The 20,951-nt window shown below is 39.5% G+C and overlaps 2 protein-coding genes across 2 annotated transcripts in view; one reads left to right on the top strand and one right to left on the bottom strand.

Annotated features, from left to right (window-relative positions):
- Positions 1-20,951, top strand: part of TNNI3K (TNNI3 interacting kinase) — a 283,730-nt gene that overhangs the window by 98,368 nt on the left and 164,411 nt on the right. Inside the window, exons 12-17 of the mRNA XM_037042376.1 lie at positions 12,787-12,873; positions 13,446-13,502; positions 14,241-14,333; positions 14,416-14,473; positions 14,601-14,795; positions 15,536-15,640. Coding sequence (XP_036898271.1) covers positions 12,787-12,873; positions 13,446-13,502; positions 14,241-14,333; positions 14,416-14,473; positions 14,601-14,795; positions 15,536-15,640 — 595 coding nt within the window. The remainder of the gene's footprint in view (positions 1-12,786; positions 12,874-13,445; positions 13,503-14,240; positions 14,334-14,415; positions 14,474-14,600; positions 14,796-15,535; positions 15,641-20,951) is intronic.
- LOC118984348 (60S ribosomal protein L7a-like) lies at positions 453-6,514 on the bottom strand. The gene is given in 5 exon segments (XM_037042224.1): positions 453-671; positions 3,553-3,647; positions 4,130-4,233; positions 4,235-4,653; positions 6,407-6,514. Coding segments are annotated over 5 exon segments (945 nt in total).

The raw sequence follows: 20,951 nt of genomic DNA, 5'->3' as shown, positions 1-20,951 counted from the left end.
ATTTTAGCTTTGACTCTTTCTGTATTTTACATGAATTGAGTGTTATGCTATATATGTCTTTGCATCTGGTCTCTTTTGAGCAACAATTTGTAAGATTCATTTATGTTGTTGCAGATAGGTGTAATCATTCATTCTTGTTGCATAGTATAATGTTTTGCAACTATATCACAATGTATTTATTTATTCTACTGTTAAGGGGCATTTGAATAGTTTTTAATTAGGGATTATTAAAAACACTGTTGCCATAAAAATTCACACACCTGTCCTTTGATAAGTATCTGTACTCGTTTCTGTTAGGTGTAATGACCTTCTACTTTGTGTAGAAGAAATTTCAAGTATTTCCATATTTGAGCATCCGCTGGAAAATCTTACACATTCTGAAGCTTCAGGAGGCCTTACTAAGTTCTAGTTACTCAACACATCGCATTTATTCAAGTGATTCTCAGTGTCTCTTAAGAAATTCGAGTTTCAGAGAAAGACTGTTTACAGAGCATCAGTCTTCCAGAAGACAGCTCAGAAATAGCTGCTGCAGCTAGCTCTTCACAGGGGTTGGCTTTGTGTGTGTTTCGTTGATTGAGCGTGATAGTTGAAAACTGGTTTGACTTCATTTTTCTTTGTGGATTCCCATACTTTATGAAACAATAAATCATTGTGTAGTCTCCTAAGAGTTCCTACCAAATGAGAACAAAATTCCTGTAGCTTAGAGGACTTAGTCACTGGTCTCTGCAACATATGCCATGCTTGTCACCCTTATTTGTTCAACTAATGTGCTAGGCATCAGTGTTGCATTTCATTATTACTATGAATTTTAACAAATTGAATGTTAGTACTCAGGAGACAGATGGATATTTTGCATATGTTCTAGGGCAGAGCAAATCAAACCAACAAAATGAAATTGTTGTTATTTTTCTCTTGCCAGAGAAATGTTGCATCATTTTCATGTGTTCAAGAAGGATTAAAATAACCTTTTAAAAAACATTGTCAAACAGTACGCTGTCCCTGTTTTATTTGGATAAAGAAATGTGTTCCTTTCTTGTTCAGGGAGGGACTCACCAAATCAGTGGATGTGCATACTAAGGATTTTCTGGGGCAACTTGGAGATGGAGTTGAAGAAGCACTGAAACTGCACTTGGAATTTCTTCTTTGTAGAATAGAGATGATGTAGAAATGGCCCCGTTGTGACTTCCTATCCTAGGACAGAGATAAGCCAGAAGGCAGCTTCATAACCAGCTTCTGCCTGTTTGTAAAGGAGTACTTTTGGGTGTGCCCAATTTGAATAGCGCATCCTAGTGTACCCTCTCGAGAGAAAATTGAGAGTCTTTTTCAACAATATTCGTCTCTGAATGATTCTAAAACAAGTCTTTCACCTGACTCCCCAAAATTTTTCATTGACCCTCTCTCTGCTGTTCTGGTAAAGTGTGTTCAAGGGTGCTCTGCAGTGCTGGAAGCGTTATCTTTTTTAAAAAATACTTTCAGGAGCCCTGGCTGGTGTAGCTCAGTGGATTGAGCGTGGGCCTGCAAACCAGACGATCGAGGTTCGATTCCCAGTCAAGGCACATGCTTGGGTTGCAGGCCAGTTTCTGGCAGGGGCCAGTTCCCAGCAGGGGATGCATGAGAAGCAACCATACATTGATGTTTCCTTCCTCTCTCCTTCCCTTCCCCTCTAAAGATAAATAAATAAAATATTTTTAAAAATAATAATAAATAAATAAAAATAAAAATACTTTCAGGAAAGAGCTGACTTGCCATGGCCCCCATGTGGAATCAGATATGAGAAATATTTTCACTTACATAGCCCTTTTATTTTTTTATTTAACTATAATTGATATACAATATTGCATTACTTCTATTGGTTTTGAGTGTACAACATAGTGATTCAACATTTTTATACCTTACAATGTGACAATGTGATCACCCCACTAATTCTAGTAATCATCTTGTCACTCCGTAATGTTATCAAAATGGTATTGACTATATTCCCCTTCACCTTCTTCACCCTTTCCTTCACCCGCTCCCTTCTGGTAACCAGCCCTTTGGTCTCTGTTTCTATGAGACTGATTGTGTTTTGTTTTGTTTCTTTGTTTACATAGCCCTTTTAGCCTAAAGATATCAAACTCAATCTTAGAAAGAATTTTCCTGGTGACCTTGATTTTACACAGAACCCTATTGTTTAAATTTCAGTATTCCTCTGTCAGTCTGCTCAGAGCTCCAATTTTACAATATTTAGAGTATTTCCCACCCCTAAGTCTGCCTTCCCCCTACCCCCTGCTTTTTTTCTACTATTCCATCTGAAAGTAGCGATAGCTGTCTCACACACTTGGATTTGTTCTGCCCTTTCCCTGAGGTACAAAGGAGTTGTATGAATCAATTTAAATTGGCCAGAAGAAATAGCCAGCAGCCTGCTTATGTTCAAATCCTCTGCCCTAATCACCAGTATGGAAAAACCATTGAAAAGACCTACACATAATCTTACATCCATCGCATTAAAGACGAATCTGCCAAATTGAAAAGATCTCAGCCAATTAGAATTGAACACATAGCTCAATAGTGTGCCTGGCAGTTGGATTTAAAAAGGCTGCCTTTGACAAAGAAAAGCACTCCATTATGTCAGGCTATTTGGGGTCAGAAAAATAACCCAAACTAGAAACAGAACTGAAACTTCTTTTTAGCTAAAACTTCTTATTTGCTTCAGCACTGACGCCAGTTAAAGTAATTTACGGAGGGTCCTATTCCAATATCTAATTACCCTGAATACAATATTTGTATATAGCAGAACCACTCTAACTCACAGTGACAGGGAGCTGCAGTTGGAGAATTAGTGAGTAAGTGAGCAAAAACAATAAAAATCAAAGCTCCTGTATCATGATATATACTTTGTTCATTTCTTTTGACAAGTGTGTTATATGATGAGAATTATTTATAGTAAACACACTATAGTGTTTTCCCAAAAAGTAATGAAGTCTTACAGTGGTGAGTTTCTGCAGTTTTCAGCCAGTTAAAAATAACTAAGAGATAAGTGTGGAGGAGAAGTAGAAGGAAGAAGAGGTGGATTTGTTAAATATTTTGATAAATTTTTATCAGTGGATTGTAAATTTTCTACACTGAACTCTGACCTATGTGGAGTTAAGTGACCCTAGCTTACTGAGTGAATCCAAGTTAGTGTGCTGGTGTGGATTAGGGTCTAGTAAAGGAAGGAACATACAAAGGATCTAAATGCTAGTTATAAATCTGTATGTGATTTTGTATATACTGGTTATATTTCTACATGCTTAGTTACTCTTTTTTAAAAAATAAATAAAACAATACCAATTCTTATAAGAATAGGAAGAACTTCTATAATTTCAGGGAGATAACAGAAAAATACTTCTGAAATGCAGCTCTGTAAGGAACCACATATATTAAAATGATAGTGGAAGAGAACAAAGTCACTAAGCATCTATTACATATGCTTATATATGTGTATATAACTTAATTGTCAGAATAACTCTTCAAATTGGCATGATCTTTCCATTACAAACAGTTGGAGACATAGAGCTTTGAAGCCCTACATACCCGAACCCTGCAGGTCTGAAGCGGGAGCTGGCACAAGAGTTCTGTCTCATTACAGAGGTCAAGCTCCTTCCATGTCACTCCAGACTCAGATAGATCTAAGTCCACATTTTATCCTTATTAATTAATGATCTTGGATGAGTTATTTAACCTCTCTAAGCCTTAATCTTTAAACTTAAAATGAGTAAATTAATAACCACTTTACAGAATTCTGCAGAGGATTAGGAATAAGATGTAAATCTCTGGAACATACCAAATTCTCAATAAAAATGGTGGTATCTATTATTAAGTATATAATAGGTTTAATCAATATCCACTTAACTCCCAAATCTTTCGGTCTTTCCTAATTTACGACATGCTTTAGTGGCTGGTGAGAAATAAGACATATTAACACAGTATTAGGATGAGGGGCATCTTCTACAAACCCACTAATGAAGGGTGTATATTCCTGCCAAGCATCACTGGACCAGCTTAGACTATATAAAAATGTGTTGTTTCTTTGTATTGATAGCTCTTATTTATGACTCAAGGGGTACCATTCATTTTATATTTTTATTTTTTGAAGGAGAATTTTTATTACTTTTATGGACAGAAAATTCAACAGGGTACACGTAGTCCAGCTTTTCAGCCAGTTCTTTAGCCTTGGCCTCCTCTTCCAGCTTGGCAATGTGAGCCACTGACTTTGCCTCCCCAGTGGCAGTGGATCTCATCATATCTGTCATTGTAATTGGTCCAGATAGCTTCTACCAGCATAGCCAGCGCTCCTTTGTCTTCCCAGTTAACCGGTGTGAAGGTGATGGTGGTGCAGATGCTCCTGTAGACTAGATGCCCCAGCCTGGCCTCCCCCTTAGTGATGCCCCTTCGTAGGGAGCCCCATTCTCTGGCATGGGGTGGGCAGGAAGGCCCACCCATGTGGTAGGGATCCACACTGAGTGCAGTCCCTACCACCTCCTCTTGTACTCCACCAGGTGGTGACAGTGTTGAGCCCACTCAAAAGACACGCGGCCTCTTGTGGGGCCACACTTTTTTCTCAGCCCAGGCCAACAACCTCTGCTTCTTCTCTTGCTCTGTCTCTGGTGTGTACTTGTGGGCCAACTTAAGCAACTGAGTGAAAACTCAGGACTGAAGTGAGATCATGAAGATTTTGAAAGTCCTAATAAAAAATTATGAAAGTAATCTAAAACAATTATTCTAATATGTATATTTGCAAGCAAATATGTAAAACACTCTTTAAAAACTTTAACACGTATTTGCAAGTCTCTTTACTACAGCAGATTTTTCTCCCACAATTATGTAGAAATGTCAAAAAAAAAGTGTGTCCATGTTTTTAAACAACCACACCAACTGACATGCTGGATCCCTTTCTTTAGGGATCTGAGCAGCAGGTAAAACTCAAGAAATCCACAGTCGAATTTAACATCTTTTTTGTCTTCACCAGTCAGTTTCTCCTACTATCTCCCCGTTCACTCTGTCCTTTAATAGCACCACTGTCCAAAGTCACCTAAGTTAGAAATCTGGATTGATGCTTAACTACTTTTTCTCTTCCAATGTCCTCCCCACCCCCATCCCATATTCATTCCGTGAAAATGTATTGTTTGCCCTGGCTGGTGTAGTTCAGTGGATTGAGCATGAGCCTGTGAAGCAAAGGGTCACCGGTTCGATTCCCAGTCAGGGCACATGCCTGGGTTGCAGGCCAGGTCCCCACTGGGGGACACATAAGAGGCAACCACACAGTGATGTTTCTCTCCCACTCTTTCTCCTTCTCTTCCCCTCTCTAAAACTAAATAAATAAATAAATAAATACGTATTGTTTATCTCACCTCACAGATGTAACAGAAACTCCTCGTGGGTCTGTTGCTCTGCATTCTTTTTGCTCCTTGCCAATAAGAATTGTGGCGCTCAATGCCAGAGTGTGGCAAAAAGGAAAGGAAAGGAACTATTTATTCAAAAAGTTATGCAGGTTTAGAATAATGGCAGAATCCTGCCCTTAAACCTCACTCCCTTTGGAAACAAAGAAACACCCACAAACACACAGATCTGCCTCCCCTTGCCAAACCGGTCAGGGGTACCATCTCTCAGGAAAAGAAATAGAAGCCTGTAGGGTAGCTGCGCAGATTCCAGTCAGTATTCTGACTTCTTCCTGTCCTCCAAGCTCAGCTAGCTGGGCTCCTGCTCTTAATCCAAAACGGCACCCTTTTGGTGGGCCAGGAAATGTTTCTGCATTCTTTCAAACCACGTGGCCAAAACCCCGCACTGCTGATACATGGTCAAGAAGCTTCTTTTTCCCCCACCAGAAGGTCAAGAGCCAGTGACAGAGAGAGCCTGTCATGACCCTTCTCCTCTCCTTCCCCCATAGACCAGAGCTTAAGCATGGCTAAGAGAGAGAGAGCTCTCTGCTCCTACACCCCATACTTAAGTCCTAGTGTGGCTGCTGCAGCTGGGTTTAAATCCCAGCGCAGATCTTCCTCCATAACCCTATTTCTGACTCCTCCCACACTAGGTTACACCACCAGTAGTCTACTGCCTTTCTTGGCCACCATTTTTAGTCCAGGCAAGCGGGGCCCCAGGAGGTAGGAGCACCCTCCAAGTCCCTCAGGCTACATCACATTGCAGGTTAGAGTCACTCCCATCTGCCCCACTCTGAGCCCTGGCACAACTTTTAACATTACTAAAACACTGGCCAAGTTTTTTAGGTGTGCAAAGTAACTCTCAATGACCCTGCTCTGCTTTCCCCATCCCCCAAGCAACAGCTGTGTCAGTGTTTTCCATTTTGGTTTTGGTTTTCAGCACCCCATTACACAAATACATTTTGAACTCATTCTTTCTTTATTTTTGCTATCACTGTTTTAATCCATACCTTGATCCATTTTATAGCCTCATAACTGATCTTTTTTAGAAATGTCTTTTGAATCCGTTTTCCAACTATCGTCTGAGCAATATATTCAAGGTACAGGTAGGACCACATCATTCTCCAGTCTGTCACTAATACAGGGAGATCCAATTAAGATAACTCAGATCCCTGGAGGGAAGCAGGGAAGGGCGATATGAGGAGTTTGCCAAGGCAGTCTAGGACGGGATTGGCTGAGAAGCTCAATGCCTGTGGAGCCAATGGAAATAAAAATAGAGAACTCTCTGGCCAAGCAGAGCTCTCTGGCTCTTGGGCTGGTTTTCTCCCAGGCTCTGGCTCTCAGGCTTGCTCTCCAGTGCTGCAGCCGCCTGCGTTTCCCAACAGACGGTATTGTGATGTGAAGGAACTCTGGGCCCAGGCTGGTATAAGGCTGACCTGGCAGAGGGTGGCAGGTTTATTCTTTGGATGTCCCAGAGGGAACAGGCTCTGAGGCAGTGCCTGCCAATCTTCCAAAATTGGGTAGTTTTTGTATATTGTTTTAGTTTGTAAACTAACCCTATAGAAACAAGATAACTAAAAAACGGAAAAGATAGAGGTGTCAGAGTTTAGCCTTAATTGATAGGCTTAAGTGATTAAAGCTGTACTTGATAGCCTTCAGCAACTGCTTTTGAATAAAGACTTCTTTCCTTTGTCACCAAACCTTTGTCTCTGGAATTTTTGCCTAGAGGGCGGCAGTGGGCAGCAGAGCCCCAAGTGCTGTTCATTAATATCGCTTTTAGGAAAAAGTCCCAGTTTTTTATCCTGGCGTGTGCCCTGTGCCCATGCCCTGTGCCTTTCCTGCCTCTCAAACCTCACATTCAGGGACTCCTGTCACCGGGTGTGACCTCACATGCCACAGTCACGATCACATTTACTAGATCACTAACATTCCCTAGGTGTACACTCTGTGCCCAGCGTGTTGCAAACACTCCATATGCATTAACTCATCACATTTGCATAATAACTCCATGAGACAGTATCCGTTCACAGGATAGCAGTCCCTACACTTACCGCATTATTCCATGTTTCCAAGCCTTTTCTTGCGCAGTTTCCTCTGCTTCTACACCCTTCCATTCTCTCCCCCCCACTTCACTCTTCACCTTTCTGATGTCTATTAAGCTTTCAAGACCCTGTTTGTGTATCTGCTCTTCCAGAAAATCTCCCCTGATAGTCCAGCCAGTGTGCATGTCCTTTCTCTATGTTTCATTGTGCCACGTGCACACCTCTATCTTGGGATTAATCACTTCACATTGAAACAGTCTCCTACTACATTGTAAACTTCTTGAGAGCAAGCATTTGAGCTAATGTTTGTCTTCCAGAAACTTAATGCAATGGCTGATTCCTAATAGCTGCTCAAAGCATGTATGCTGCTGTCAAACTGAGTGTGAGCAGATAGTTCAATCACAACATTCTATCTCACGTCTCACTAAACGGCATCTGATCAGTCATAATGTAGTCAATGTTCTGAATACTAATTACCACTATTCTGTTGTCTACATTGGTATTTCTTTAAATATAACAGGTTTATCATTAATTACACAATCCCAATACTCAAATTAATAGGCAGAACATTTTTCCCCGCCCCTAGGCAGAAAATTTTAAAGAATACACCACATGAATCTCCTCTTTCTTTGCACTGGAACTGTGAAAATTCTCCCTCTGGCTGAAATGCTTTTCTTCTCCCTCTTTGCTTAATAAACTCACATTGATCTTTCAAGTCAAGCTTAACAACGATTCCCAGAGGAACTCTTTCCTGACCCCTCCACCCTGTCGTAAAACAGCACTAACGTGGGCATTCACAGCATCCTCTACCTTTCCTTCCTAGAGCTTGGCCAAGTAAAATTTGAGTGAACATTTACATAATTATTTTTTCTTTTCTATCAGATGGAATTCTTTATAAGAGTAAAGATCCTTTCAACATTGTCTTGTGCCATTCATTCAAATGAAAATTTATTACAAACCTAATAGGGAATAGACGCTGTACTAGGAACTGAAGTAAAACAGTGAGAGAGACAGACAATATCTCCCTGCTCTAAAGTCTGCAACCAAGAAAACAAATAGAAGCTATCAGATAATGATAAGTGCTATGAATAAAATAGGAAATTCAATGGTGGGTAAAGAGTTCAAGGACAATTTCAAATTGAGAAGTCACAGAGGACTTCCCTGGAAAGAAGTTATTTGAGTTGGTTCCCAATGGGTGCTCAATAACTATTTGTAGAAAGAAAAGGAAGGGAAAGGAAGTTCATGGGAAGGAGAGGGGGGGAAGGAAAGAGGAAAACTAAGCAACTTGGTTTGTATATAATGTTTTTTTGCAAAAGCACTCATGCCTGTGGATTCTTATCTCAAGGTGAAGGACTGGTGGCATTCTTCTTTGGGCCTGGTGAGTAAGGGGCAAAAATAATGGGGGAAAAGGTATGTGTGCTCCCTCTCTGGGGATATAAAATTAAAACATCTTTCAGATTTATGAGACTATGTAGCAGGTTTGGAATTTTTGGCACCTCTGATCAAACTGACAGTGTGTGGGACCAGGATGGACGGGAGGCGAGTGAGTCATAGGAGGGCTGACATCAGGAGCCACCCTCCGGTCCCATTTTTCAGTGCTTCTGGAAGGTTTTAAAATGATGAGAAGAAGAGAGAGTGAAATGTTGAGCAAAATCGTATCTATATCATTGCTGTGCAAGTTTTCTTCTTTGAGGCGGGTACAGAAAAAGACCCAGACTCGCCCTTGATGACCTGGGCAGGCAGGATCTAGGAGGTCAATAAAAAGTCCTTGGCTTCTGTAATTGAGACCAAACCTCCATGTTCTCTACTGAACCTTGGAGCCAAGGGGCCTCAGAGCTGCAAAGTCAGGGAGAAGATTTTCATAGTGGTATCATTTACGATTAATATTCAAACTTAGTTCTTAAAATAATCATAGCAAGTTTCTTCTATGTTCTTAAAATAAATTCTCATGTCAATAAGTAGCATCCAGTGTTCCTAAAATGAAATGGTGGGGCAAAAACCCCCAAATTTATAGGAAAATAATAAAATTGGTACTTTTCTTTTTGAACAATTATGAATCAAATCCTGTTGTGTACGTGACAGAGACCCTAAACTGTCTTTGTAATAGCTCTTTAGATGGACATACAGCCTTAAAAAAAACCTAGCCTCAGAAAATAACCTAGGTTTTAGATAAACAGCTATTCGGAAAGTTGAAAGCAAAAACCCTGGGGGTTGGGGCGGGGTCGGGGCATGAAATCACTGCAAGTGTAAGGAGTAGAGGAACATGAGAAGACAAAGGGAAAGCATGGGATTTGGGGAGTACAGATAGGACCGGACGAGTGGGGAGCAAGAAATGAAAGAGACTTCAAGCCAGCAGTAGCATCTCATTTGCCAAAACCTCAGGGGCTCCAATGAATAATACCCTGAAAGTGCAAAACATTATTATAAATGCATTAGGCTAATAACAGAGCAACCTCCTATTTGGGTAAAACACTTGGATGTAGATAGTAAGTTCTGAGATAGAGGAAAACATTTTATTTAATTAGTGGAAGTCTGATTATCTCCGGATGTGTCCCATTAGTGTGCCTTGGTTATCAGGGTGTATGCACCATCCAGAGGGCGGCTTAACAAGCCTATTTAGCGAGTTCCATCAGAGCAGATTTCTGCGTAACCGCTTGTGGCCAAGTTTCAGGGATCTAGGCCCTGGTAGTGTTCAGGTTGCTTCACATACACTTCAGTAGTTTGTCAGAGCAGTACTAGCAGTGGAGAATTTCCCATACATGTGCGCCTTAGCCCACAGTTAACAGGAGGTGAGAAATCAGGCAGAGATGCCTTCCAGAACTGAGAGGGCCTCTTGGCATTTCTCTGGCAGCCTCGTGCTTATCATCAGCCAGAACCCAGGCACTCATTAGGCTCTTGATGAAAAGCATCCCAAAGAAAATGCCAGCAAATTGTGCCACTGTGCTGGCAGGAAATTAAAACTGCTCAGAGCAAGTGGAGCCAAGAGAGCTGTTGAAATAAAAGGTAACATCCAGGGTGTGATCACTGACTTACACAGGCATTCAGGATTCGAGATGCGGCGTTCTGCTTCGCTGGGGAGCGCAGGAGTTCTCTCTTGGCTTGTCAGCGGCACTCAGTCCAGCAGAGGAGCTGAGATGGGCCAGGCCAGGAGGTGGGCTCAGTGAATGAAGTCTGTTGTGCTTGAGTGAATGCTTGGGGTTTGGGTTGTTTTCTTTCCTCAAAGATGACTCTCCTAAGAGAAACAACAATAAGAAAAAAAATTTATTGTGGTTCTGTTTCTATTCCTGCTCCCAAGCATTTAAAGACCAAATTAAGTAAAAGAACAACTCCAAAAGCACGGCAGTTCCGATAAGGGGGTGGGGGGTGGCGACAGGGTGGAGAGGAGCAGACAAAACTTCAGAACCTAAGAATCCAGCAATGGGACAGATGAAGGGTTCTTTTAATCCTAGAGAAATTGTTTTGTTGGTGATGTTACTTTCCTCCTGAGGCTAAAATGGCCTTCAGACACGGGAAGAAAAGTAGGTGTTCCACGCACAGACAAAGCACACTGAAATTTTCATCACACTGTGTGCAACAGGCAGCGTAGTGAAGGGCTACTCTGGTGGGCTTACCTGCTTCTCCAGCCGAGTCTGACACCACTCTCATCCTTGCCTGCCATGTCCCAGCTACCCTGGCCTTCTTTCATTTTCTGAATATGACATGTTTCCTCCCACCTCGGGATGTTTACGTTATCTGCTCCTCCGGTCTGTTGGAATTTTTCTTTGCAGATTTGCCTGTTGGGGAATGGCATTTGGGTCTTAAGGTTTCCCTGAGTCTGAGTACAGGAGAGTCCAGAGAACGAGCGCTAATATTTTATTTTATTTTAACCTTTATTTTATTATAACCTTTTTTTATATTATAACCTTTTATTAACCCATTCTTTTATTATAACCTATATTCATGATTTGAGAAAACCACAGACCCACCTGTCCTGTACAGAGAGCTAGAAAGCTATGGATGGTAAGAAAATGTCGGGTGTTGTTACTTCTGTAGATTTAAGGGTTACTGAAAATTGAAGCAATTGTAATCACAGTGTTTTGTTTTCTTTTTCTTGAAGAAATTAGTCTTGGGATGTTATTTTTGGAAATGCTTATAGGGTTGGTAAATGTCTTATTCCACCCCAGGACCTCGCATGCTCTGTTAATTTTAATTCCTTTTGAAGGGAGGGTTTGGTGCACATGCACAGCTCTTAGCATATACTCTACACATACATTAGCTACGTGTATATTCTGAACCAATACGAACTATGAACCCTTTGTTTGGATAAACACTTAAGCTTCTTCAGTTCCTAAAGTTTGCCATCTTTACAATGAGTTCTTTTGCATTTCACAAGTCGCTTCTCAGGGTCTTTAAGGTTGTCTTTGTTTTCCTCTTGTATAAGTTTCTGTAGATTACTTTGATAGTGAGAGCGTAAAGTATTATTAAAGTTTGGTTCTATTTTAAATCATTGGTCTATTCAGAGGAGCCCTTAGCATTTTTAATCTTTCACAATAACCTACGATGTTGGTGGTTACATGTGAGCGAAATTTATATCTCAGTTGTGTAGCAGTCCAGGGTGGACATTTCTGGTCAGTGGATGGCTTTCCCCCATCCCCCGAAGCCTCAGAACTGTTTGCACCCAGCCAGCCAATGGGGAGTAGAGAAAACATGCCAGTTTCTTAAAGCCCTGACCTGGAATCCACATCGTTTTTGCTCAAATTCTCTTAATGAGAATTTATCCCAAGACCATAATTAGAGAAAAGGGGGATGAATAACTGTTTTCCCTGGGTAGGCAGCCATTCCCAGGGACAAAATCTCTATGTGCATGGGGAGTACAAATATTGTTGAGTAGCCAGCTGTCTCCTGCCACAGAGACTTATGTAAATGATCTCAGTGCCATGTGATCCTTCAGCTGTCAATCAGATGTAATGCTCAGTCATAGTACATACATGTCTCCTTCCTGGTTACTGTATGTGCTTTTCACTGCTGTAATGGTCCCTTTATTATATACTCCTATAGCACGGGATATTTCCTTGCTTACATGTTCTCATCATTTTTATTTGTTCAACTACACTCAGCTTCATAAGGATAGGACCATTGTCACCTTGTTCATTGTATTCCCCAGTCCCCAACGTAGTGTCTAACACGGTATCTCGTTTAGAAGAAACTTCATGAGTTATTCTGAATGAATGAGTGTACTAAGTTTCCACTGCAATATAGTATCTCTTAAAACACATTCTATGTTTGAAGCTCCCTCTGGTCATTTTTAGATTGGTTGGTAAGCTGCATAAATCAAACAAAAATTAAGTCCTCTTTCTCCCTTCAAAAAGGGCATGATGCAATTGTCACACTCCTGAAGCATTATAAGAGACCACAGGATGAATTGCCCTGTAATGAATATTCGCAGCCTGGAGGAGGTACCGCCTTCCTTACTGTTTTTGTTGTTAAAACAATATTGTGCCTGAAGGTAAACCTGCATTTCTATTACTGTCATTCAGGGATGAGAAAGGAGAGCATGTCAGATTAGCTTTATTTGAAGAAAATTTATGGCTGGGTGAGACTGCATATATATACAGCCTCCACTTAGGCTGCTTTCTAACTCACCAAACTACAGCTCCTTCAAGTTCAGCATTCCCTGGACTGGCTGTTTGTGAGGCTTGTTCATGAGTGGGAAGGCCTGGGTAAGCTGACAGCAGTCATTTTCCATTTCAGTAACCTATTAAGGCAGGACAGAGGATGCTCACATCCAGACACAAATTAAATCTGCTGCAGTCTGCTAGACCTTGGATTTTTAATCTTTTTATGTGGTTTCTAAATAAATACTTGCTGTACAGTTTTAGTATCCAGAGAAAGGCCAGGATTTAAGCTATAGTCTTGCTTGGTTTTCTTAGCAAATTTGTCACCTGCTTTTTTCTTTATAATGTTTAGCTTTTATGTAGAAAAAATACTGATTGCTACTTTTAACGCTATGAACTAATTTGATTTCTAGATGGCTCCTATGTGTCTGTTCCATCTCCCTTGGGGAAAATTAAAAGCATGACAAAAGGTATTTTAGTGTGGTACAATTGTTATATTTTATTACCAAGAATAACTATTGCCTCAACTGTGATAACTTTCTATCTTTGTTTTATATATTACAAATGATGACTGGTTTGTAAGCATAAAAATGTTATCAACATACCATTCTTTTTGTAGTTAATCTCACTTGCTGTTCTGTTCTGCATATGTCTCTCAGTTCATGAAAATATAACGGTGAAAACTATAATTCAAGTAAAAAAGTACAATTCTAGTTAGTTAAACTTGCAATTGACCACATACAATGTGAAGTCTTATAAAATTATTTTTTGTTTTGGGGTGTTTCCTCTGAATGATTCATGTGTTTTATTTCCTGACATCTAATTGGTATCCCTCTGAGATCTGGTTTATGGATCTTTGGCTAAACCTGTTGTGATCGGTTGCAGGGACTGACCAGAAAAGACTCTTTATCATGATGGGATGTGAACTGTACCCTGGGATTTGCCTTGTCATGCAGACAGGCTGGCTGTTGATCAGATCAGGAATAAACTCGTAGCCCCGATAGCAAAAGTCGGGTGACAGAGGGAGAACTAACATGCTTTTAATTCGGGGATCATTTGTAGCAAGGTTTTAGTGTCACCAATTATAGCTGAAAAAATAAGTGTACTAGGGACTGACATTCTTGGTTAAATAAATTATATTTTGCATGCATGTGTGCACATCCATGTGTGCTTTTCATTTTGAAAAATAAAACTATTCCTCTTTGTAGAGAAAGCAGATGTTCTGCTCCTCAGAGTTGGATTGCCTTCACATTTCCATCTTCAGCTCTCAGAAATTGAGTTCCATGAGATTATCGGCTCAGGTAACCTAAGAAAATACTAGTCTGCTTTAGTTTTAATGAGCTCAACATGATGTGTTTATTTATTTCTCTTAAACAATTTCAGGTTCCTTTGGAAAAGTATATAAAGGACGATGCAGGAATAAAATAGTGGCTATAAAACGGTGAGCAACCAAATGAGAAAACTAAACATCCAGGTGGAACTACGAACTTAGAGAAGGGCATGGGTGGTGAGCCCCTCATTTTTGACTCATCTGCTCACTGAGGATTTCCTGTTGCTGCTGTTTCCAGTTACCGAGCCAACACCTACTGCTCCAAGTCAGACGTGGATATGTTCTGCCGAGAGGTGTCCATTCTCTGCCGGCTCAATCACCCCTGTGTAATCCAGCTTGTGGGTGCCTGTTTGAATGACCCCAGCCAGTTTGCTATTGTCACTCAGTACATATCAGGAGGTTCTCTGTTCTCTGTCCTTCACGAACAGAAGAGGTACGGGTCTCTTGTTCTCAGTTATTATTTTACATGTCGTTGGAATCCCCCTTGCAACGAACACGGCAGAGGCTTCCGGCCTGGGGTAAGCCTCTGCCATCTGAAATCTCTGAGTACTAGGAAATATGGCATTTTAAAGATGGCTAATAATTTGTGTCCAGTAATTAGCTAATAGAAATACTTCGGTGCTATCTTAGGTGGAATTCAGTTGAAGATAACCAATTCAAGGAATTTATGTTAGTAACTGAAATCTACAATCATTGGGCTAAATTTGACTTATCAATAGAGCACATACATGTAAACTCGGATAAAATAATTGCCAGGGTCCCAGTGTTTATTTTACATAGTTTTTTAAAAGAATGGTCTTGTACAAGTCTAATTTGAATTCATTTTATAGATCTATATATACAATAATTAGATGTGATTTCACTCAGTGAGTATAGTAGATTTCATGTTTATGATAGTACAAAGAAATTAAGCATAGTATTACAACTATTATAAAATCAAGCCGAATATTTTAAGTAAAAGAGTTTGGTATCTGAATTAATCTATAATTACATATGTTATCTGATGTATGACAGCTATTTTTCAAGATTTGTGGAATTTTTGGCTTATTCTCTAATAAAGCCAAAATAGGCTGAAACTATACAGAAAAGCAAATCACATACATCATTAATTTCTCTTAGAAATATTGGCTTTGACCATTTCACCCTCATTGAATGTTTTTTTTTTAATTCCAGGATTCTTGATTTGCAGTCTAAATTAATTATTGCAGTAGATGTTGCCAAAGGTATGGAGTACCTTCACAACCTGACACAGCCAATCATACATCGTGACCTGAACAGGTATTTTTTCCCCTAAGTTATGAACTTAGAATTGTGTGACTGACTAGGAGGCAAAGACATATTTTGGTGAAGATACATTATAAATTTATTACAGATCAGGGTTTTCTGTTCTGTGGGTAAGGCAACAGGCTTCCATAAGCTTAGGTAATATAAAGTTTTGTCATTGTGTTTTACAGAAATAAAAATCTATGTAACAACCTCTCAGGGATCTTTTACATCTATTAGAAATTTCCACAAAGGTAGTGGTATCGGTAAGATTCACCAGCTAACTGGTTCTTAGGTCAGTAAAGTCAGATCAAGGCTTGAAATCAATCACTATTATAGAATGTCATGTCTTAAACAAAGTTAGGTGCTACAGAGAGATCTGATATGAAATTACCTGAAACAATGCCTTTGTGGTACCTCTGTGGTATTTTGGTAATTGTAATTCAGCTAAAAAACAGCGGGTCATCTACCTGGTTTTTAAGTTTTCATGTGGAATAGAGGCTAGAAACAAATGTAGGATTAGAGGGTTCCAGAGACAGAATCACAAAGGATTTCAATTTTTTTTTTTGATACAGTGGAAGCTTTCTCTAAACAAAGTCCTGGAGGGTGGCCAATAACAACATGGAGCAGCTTTAGATGAAGGCGGATTGTAGGCTAGATCATTCTGTTTCCTTACCATTCCCTGCTCCCAGGGAGAGAGATTCAAGAGCCATCACTGTGGAATCACAAGGTGCTGTGGGGAATAGCTGGATAACCACTGATCTAGTTTATGAAGCAAATCAGAGTATCAAAACCAATAACTTTGATTTCATGATTAGCAATAAGGTTCCTACAGAACCCACATAAGTCTTTTGTACAAAGTCTACAGATCTAAAACAACTGAATATTAATTAATTAAACAAATTACTCCACTAAGTCAGTCCTTCAGTGAGAATTTAGGTAACTACTATGTCTTTGCGCCCTGGAGCTTGCAAAGTGTAACTGTCACAGACTCCATTCCCGAGGAGCTTCCGTACAACATTACAGGGAAAAACCCTTAACTGAATATATTTTAGTTATAAAATAATAAGTTCTATAAAAGAGATAGTGAAACTTCTCTAGAAACTTTCAGAAAGGAGAAGAGTAAGTACTTCTGAGGACTTGAGAAGCAATGTCAGGGAAAAGGTGACATCCTTGAAGGATGGGTAGAATTTGGAGCAGTATTCCAGGCTTAGGGAAGACATAAAGAAAATAGAAGTTAGAAAGTTAAAGGCACATGGAGCAGCAATGCATAGTTTCACTGAAATGTATAAATATGTATACATAACATATGTAATGTATTAAGCAGACTATTGGGGGAAAAGTCAGAAAAGTAAATCAGAATGAGAGCACAGAAATCAGAAATGGCTTGCCTGTGGTAAATTAGACTGAACTGGAAGCAACAATAAGAACGTTTGGGCTAGGGATCACAAATTTCAAACTGTCCTATGGAAAGATTACCCCAGAATCCATGTAAAAGATCAACTTGAAGGGGAAGTCAAGAAACTAGTGAAGCAGAAGTTACAGTAATCTAGATGAGAAGAAATGAAAAACACACTTTCACCGGGGGTAGTGAAAATGAAAGGAAGAGGTTGACAGGAAAGATAGAGAGAAAACAAAAGAAATTAGATATGAGAGTGGTTCAATCACAGCTATTGGAAGGAAACACATGAAAGACTCTATAATTGTTTACTAGTTTTCATTTGAAAGTAATTTCTTCATTATTAGTCATTAGTTCTTTACCTCTCTTTTAAAAACATTTACGTTAATAAACAGATTGCATAGCAGTAACAATATTTTAGAAACCGATTTAGGTAATAACATAGCCTAATGCGAACTAATGATCTGTGAATCTTAGGGATGTAATTTTATCACCGGAACCCTTTTTGCATGTGGTATTAAAATAAAAGAGTGATCACTGAAAGTTTTTTTCGCTCTGTAAAACCTTCATGTGTGGGACAATGGAATGTGTGTTCTGTTATCCTGTTAGTAAGTGCAAGTTGTTACCAAAAGGTTATAAAGCAGGACCCCAAATGATGTTGATTAAGAGCGAAAATAAAGCATTTACTATATAAGAGATGTATGTTTATATTTACCACGTTTTGGTCTTTAAGTTAAAGGATTAAATTATACCAAAAAGTCTTCAAATTTTATGAAATATGATTTCATAGGTATCTTCAACCTAAAAATGTCCTAAACTATTGCACTTACTACTTGTGGACTCTTTTTATTCATCTCGAATCTGGCAACACTGAAACTGCCTTTCAGATGAACGCAGATATAGCATTACATACGGCCCAGGTGAGGGTAAGTCCTCTCCCTCAGAGCGCTTCCCGCAGTCTGGCCAGGTACGTGCAACATATGCCCAGGAAGCAATTTAACTGCTATGTGAGGTAGAAAATGGTAAAGGGCCAAAACAATCAAGCAGCAGATTTCAAAGGATTTCAAGTAAGTCAAAGATCAAAGTGGAATGAAAGCTTGTTGGAGATGGAGAGCTGGAACTAGACTTTGGAGAACAGGCATGAATCTGTCCTCAGTCTTTTGTCAGTGTACTCATTCTTGCATTCCTGCAATACTTAGTCCCACTGAAAGGGGTAGAGGCAAAGGTGTGAGTCAGACTGGGAGGAACTTGGACACGTTTGTATTTTTGTTGAAATCATCTTTTACACCCTTCTCTCCCCCACCACTCTGAGCATGCCAGGATTTCAAGGGGAGAGATCCTCTTCTCTGCATCTTAGAGATGTGCAATCAGTGCATTTTTCACTGAGCCGAATTCTTGGAGTGTTTCTGTAAATGTCATTTTAGGGAGCAGTGGCCTTACTGGTACTAGAGAGAGTATGAATGACTTGCCCAATACCTTTTACAGTTCTAAGGGAAAGGGGCTATTCAAGTCTATTGATCAGTCCAGAGAGGGGAAATACTTTTATCTTTGGTTTTGTACTTGGTGATTTGTTTGATAGAAGGAAAGAACTCTGCCTTCCCCCTGGCAAGCATTTTATGAAACAGGACTGAAAGTTAATTTTTATCTTTAGTGCATAAGAAGGAGAAGTTCAAGGAATGAGTAAGGAAGTGGTTTTTCTACCATTTATTTAGCACTCAAACTGTGGAAGGACCCCTTCTCATGCATGCTATTTAATCTCACAATTCTATGCAGTAGTTATTATCTCTATTTCACCAGTAAGTAAACTGATTCAAACCTGCGCGATCACATCATTGTAGTTTTCTTAACACTGTTTTATGTTGTCCCCACAACTGCAGCAAAACCAGGTCAAAACAGAAAGACAGAAGGAGGTTGGTGATACGGATGAGCATCAGCCATATTTACCCACCTGGCTCTTTGTACCTCGGTCCTTATCAGCCTAATTCCTGAAGCCAAAATCATTTTTAATATTACTTCCTTGTGCTTCTATTCTCCCGCTGTATTTCTTTTTCTACACACCATGTTCTGTTGCTGTGGAGCAGAGATTGCATATGAGGCACACAGATATGTTTCCTTTGTCTCATAATGTTTAAATATTTTTAAATGTATATAGCTAGAGGCAGGGATGTATGTTCCACTTTGTTGTAGACCCCACCACCGGCCAACTTACTTATACCTGACCCAATCTATACACTCATTCTGTGGCACTGGAACATGCAAAGCATGGTTTACAACTAAAGGCTTTAAGGATTTTTTGCTTAATACCAGTAACTGTCTGTGTTTTCTTGGAAAAGTATATTTGCCAAATTGTTTGACCTTAAACCAAAACATCATTGCAAACATTTTTGGATCCAATGAATGGTTTTCTTTCTGTGTAAGTATGTAGTACAGCAGCACCGTGAACAATGAAACAGAGGTACTTCCATCACAGGGTAACCATGGCTCTCCCTGAACAACGTGTATGGAAGCTTTTTAGAAGCTGTAAAGCGCTATAAAAATGCCATTTGTTATTGCTCTTAATGCCTCACTTGTTCTGATATGTTGAGAATGGAAAAACATTCCATAATATTCTCATACATACAGATATTTCTTTTTATATAACACAACTAATTAATTGGAGGTCTAGGGAGGTCCAGATCTGAGGAAGACTCACGGTCGGTTTTTGAGTGTCAGCTTATTCGGGCGACTATAAAGGAAAATAATTAATGATAGTCTAAAAATAGCCAACTTACTGATGACAAATGACAGCTAATTTAAAATGACAAAGCTGGCAAGGGCTAAAAGAATTTTAATTTTAAAGATGACATTTAACTAAATAGTGAAGATTGCAGAAAATAGCAAAGAAAAACTATTGGTAAAATTTTTAATAACTGTTTTTAAGTTGAAGTGTGGATTTGCCTTTCAACTGAATACAAACTATAAAAGCCCTGCATTTTAGAAAAAACAATCAAGTACAAATAAACAAATTATTAATTTTTTTTTAATTACCTAACTCTTAGGCACGCTTGTATTCCTCGGTTCACACAGAATCCGCTCTCAGCTATGCCTTTGACTTGTGACTTTTCTACTAAGCAGTTATACAAAAAGCCTTTAACATTCACTGGCAAATACCATCTTGCAGAGAATTCTGAATAGCAGATGCAAACGAATTAATTAATTACATCACAATACTCATAGTAAGTCTAGAAAGAGTACTCATCAAAATTTGTGAAATATCTCACAACTCTACTTTTGTAATTCTCTAGTTTAAAACCAATCACAGTGTCATTTCAAACTTTGTCAATTTTTCACATTTATTTCCAGTTTAAAGATGCGTTAACTAATTGATTGAAAATATTTGAATGCTTGATATGAGCCAGAGTCTACGCATGGCTGGGGAAACAGCTGAGCAAGGCAGACCACAGCACTCTTTCCAGCAGAGCTTAGAGCCCAATGAAGTAGTTCTCAAAATTTTCCAATTACCAGAATCATCTGGAGGCCCTCATTAAAAAACAAAATTCAAAGACTCTTCACTTGAAAGTACAGCTTGAGAATGTTCTAAACTGGGCCTGAGAATCTATACTTTTAAGTAAGATTGCCAGCTAATTCTTATGATCAAGCAAGGAGAGGAAACATTGTTCCAATACAATGGTTCTCAGCAACTCCGCCGCAGATTAGAATCTGCAGGGGAACTTTAAGAAAATTCTGATGCTACTTAAATCAGAATCTCCTGGGGTGGGGCCCAGGTATCATCTTTTTAGAGAGCACTCCAAGTGGTTCCAATGTGCAGGCAGCATTGAAAACTATCTTCCAGTCTAAGGTCAGTTACATCTCTTAACCATCCACCATACAGTCTCACTGTGCTATGCTGCGAGAATGGAATAAGAATAGTGGGGAATCAAGTCACAG

Source organism: Sturnira hondurensis, unplaced genomic scaffold, assembly GCF_014824575.4.
Source record: "Sturnira hondurensis isolate 20B ecotype Veracruz unplaced genomic scaffold, ASM1482457v3 Scaffold0000648, whole genome shotgun sequence".
NCBI classification, from domain to species: Eukaryota; Metazoa; Chordata; class Mammalia; order Chiroptera; family Phyllostomidae; genus Sturnira; species Sturnira hondurensis.
This window is presented reverse-complemented; position numbering and strand designations above follow the sequence as displayed.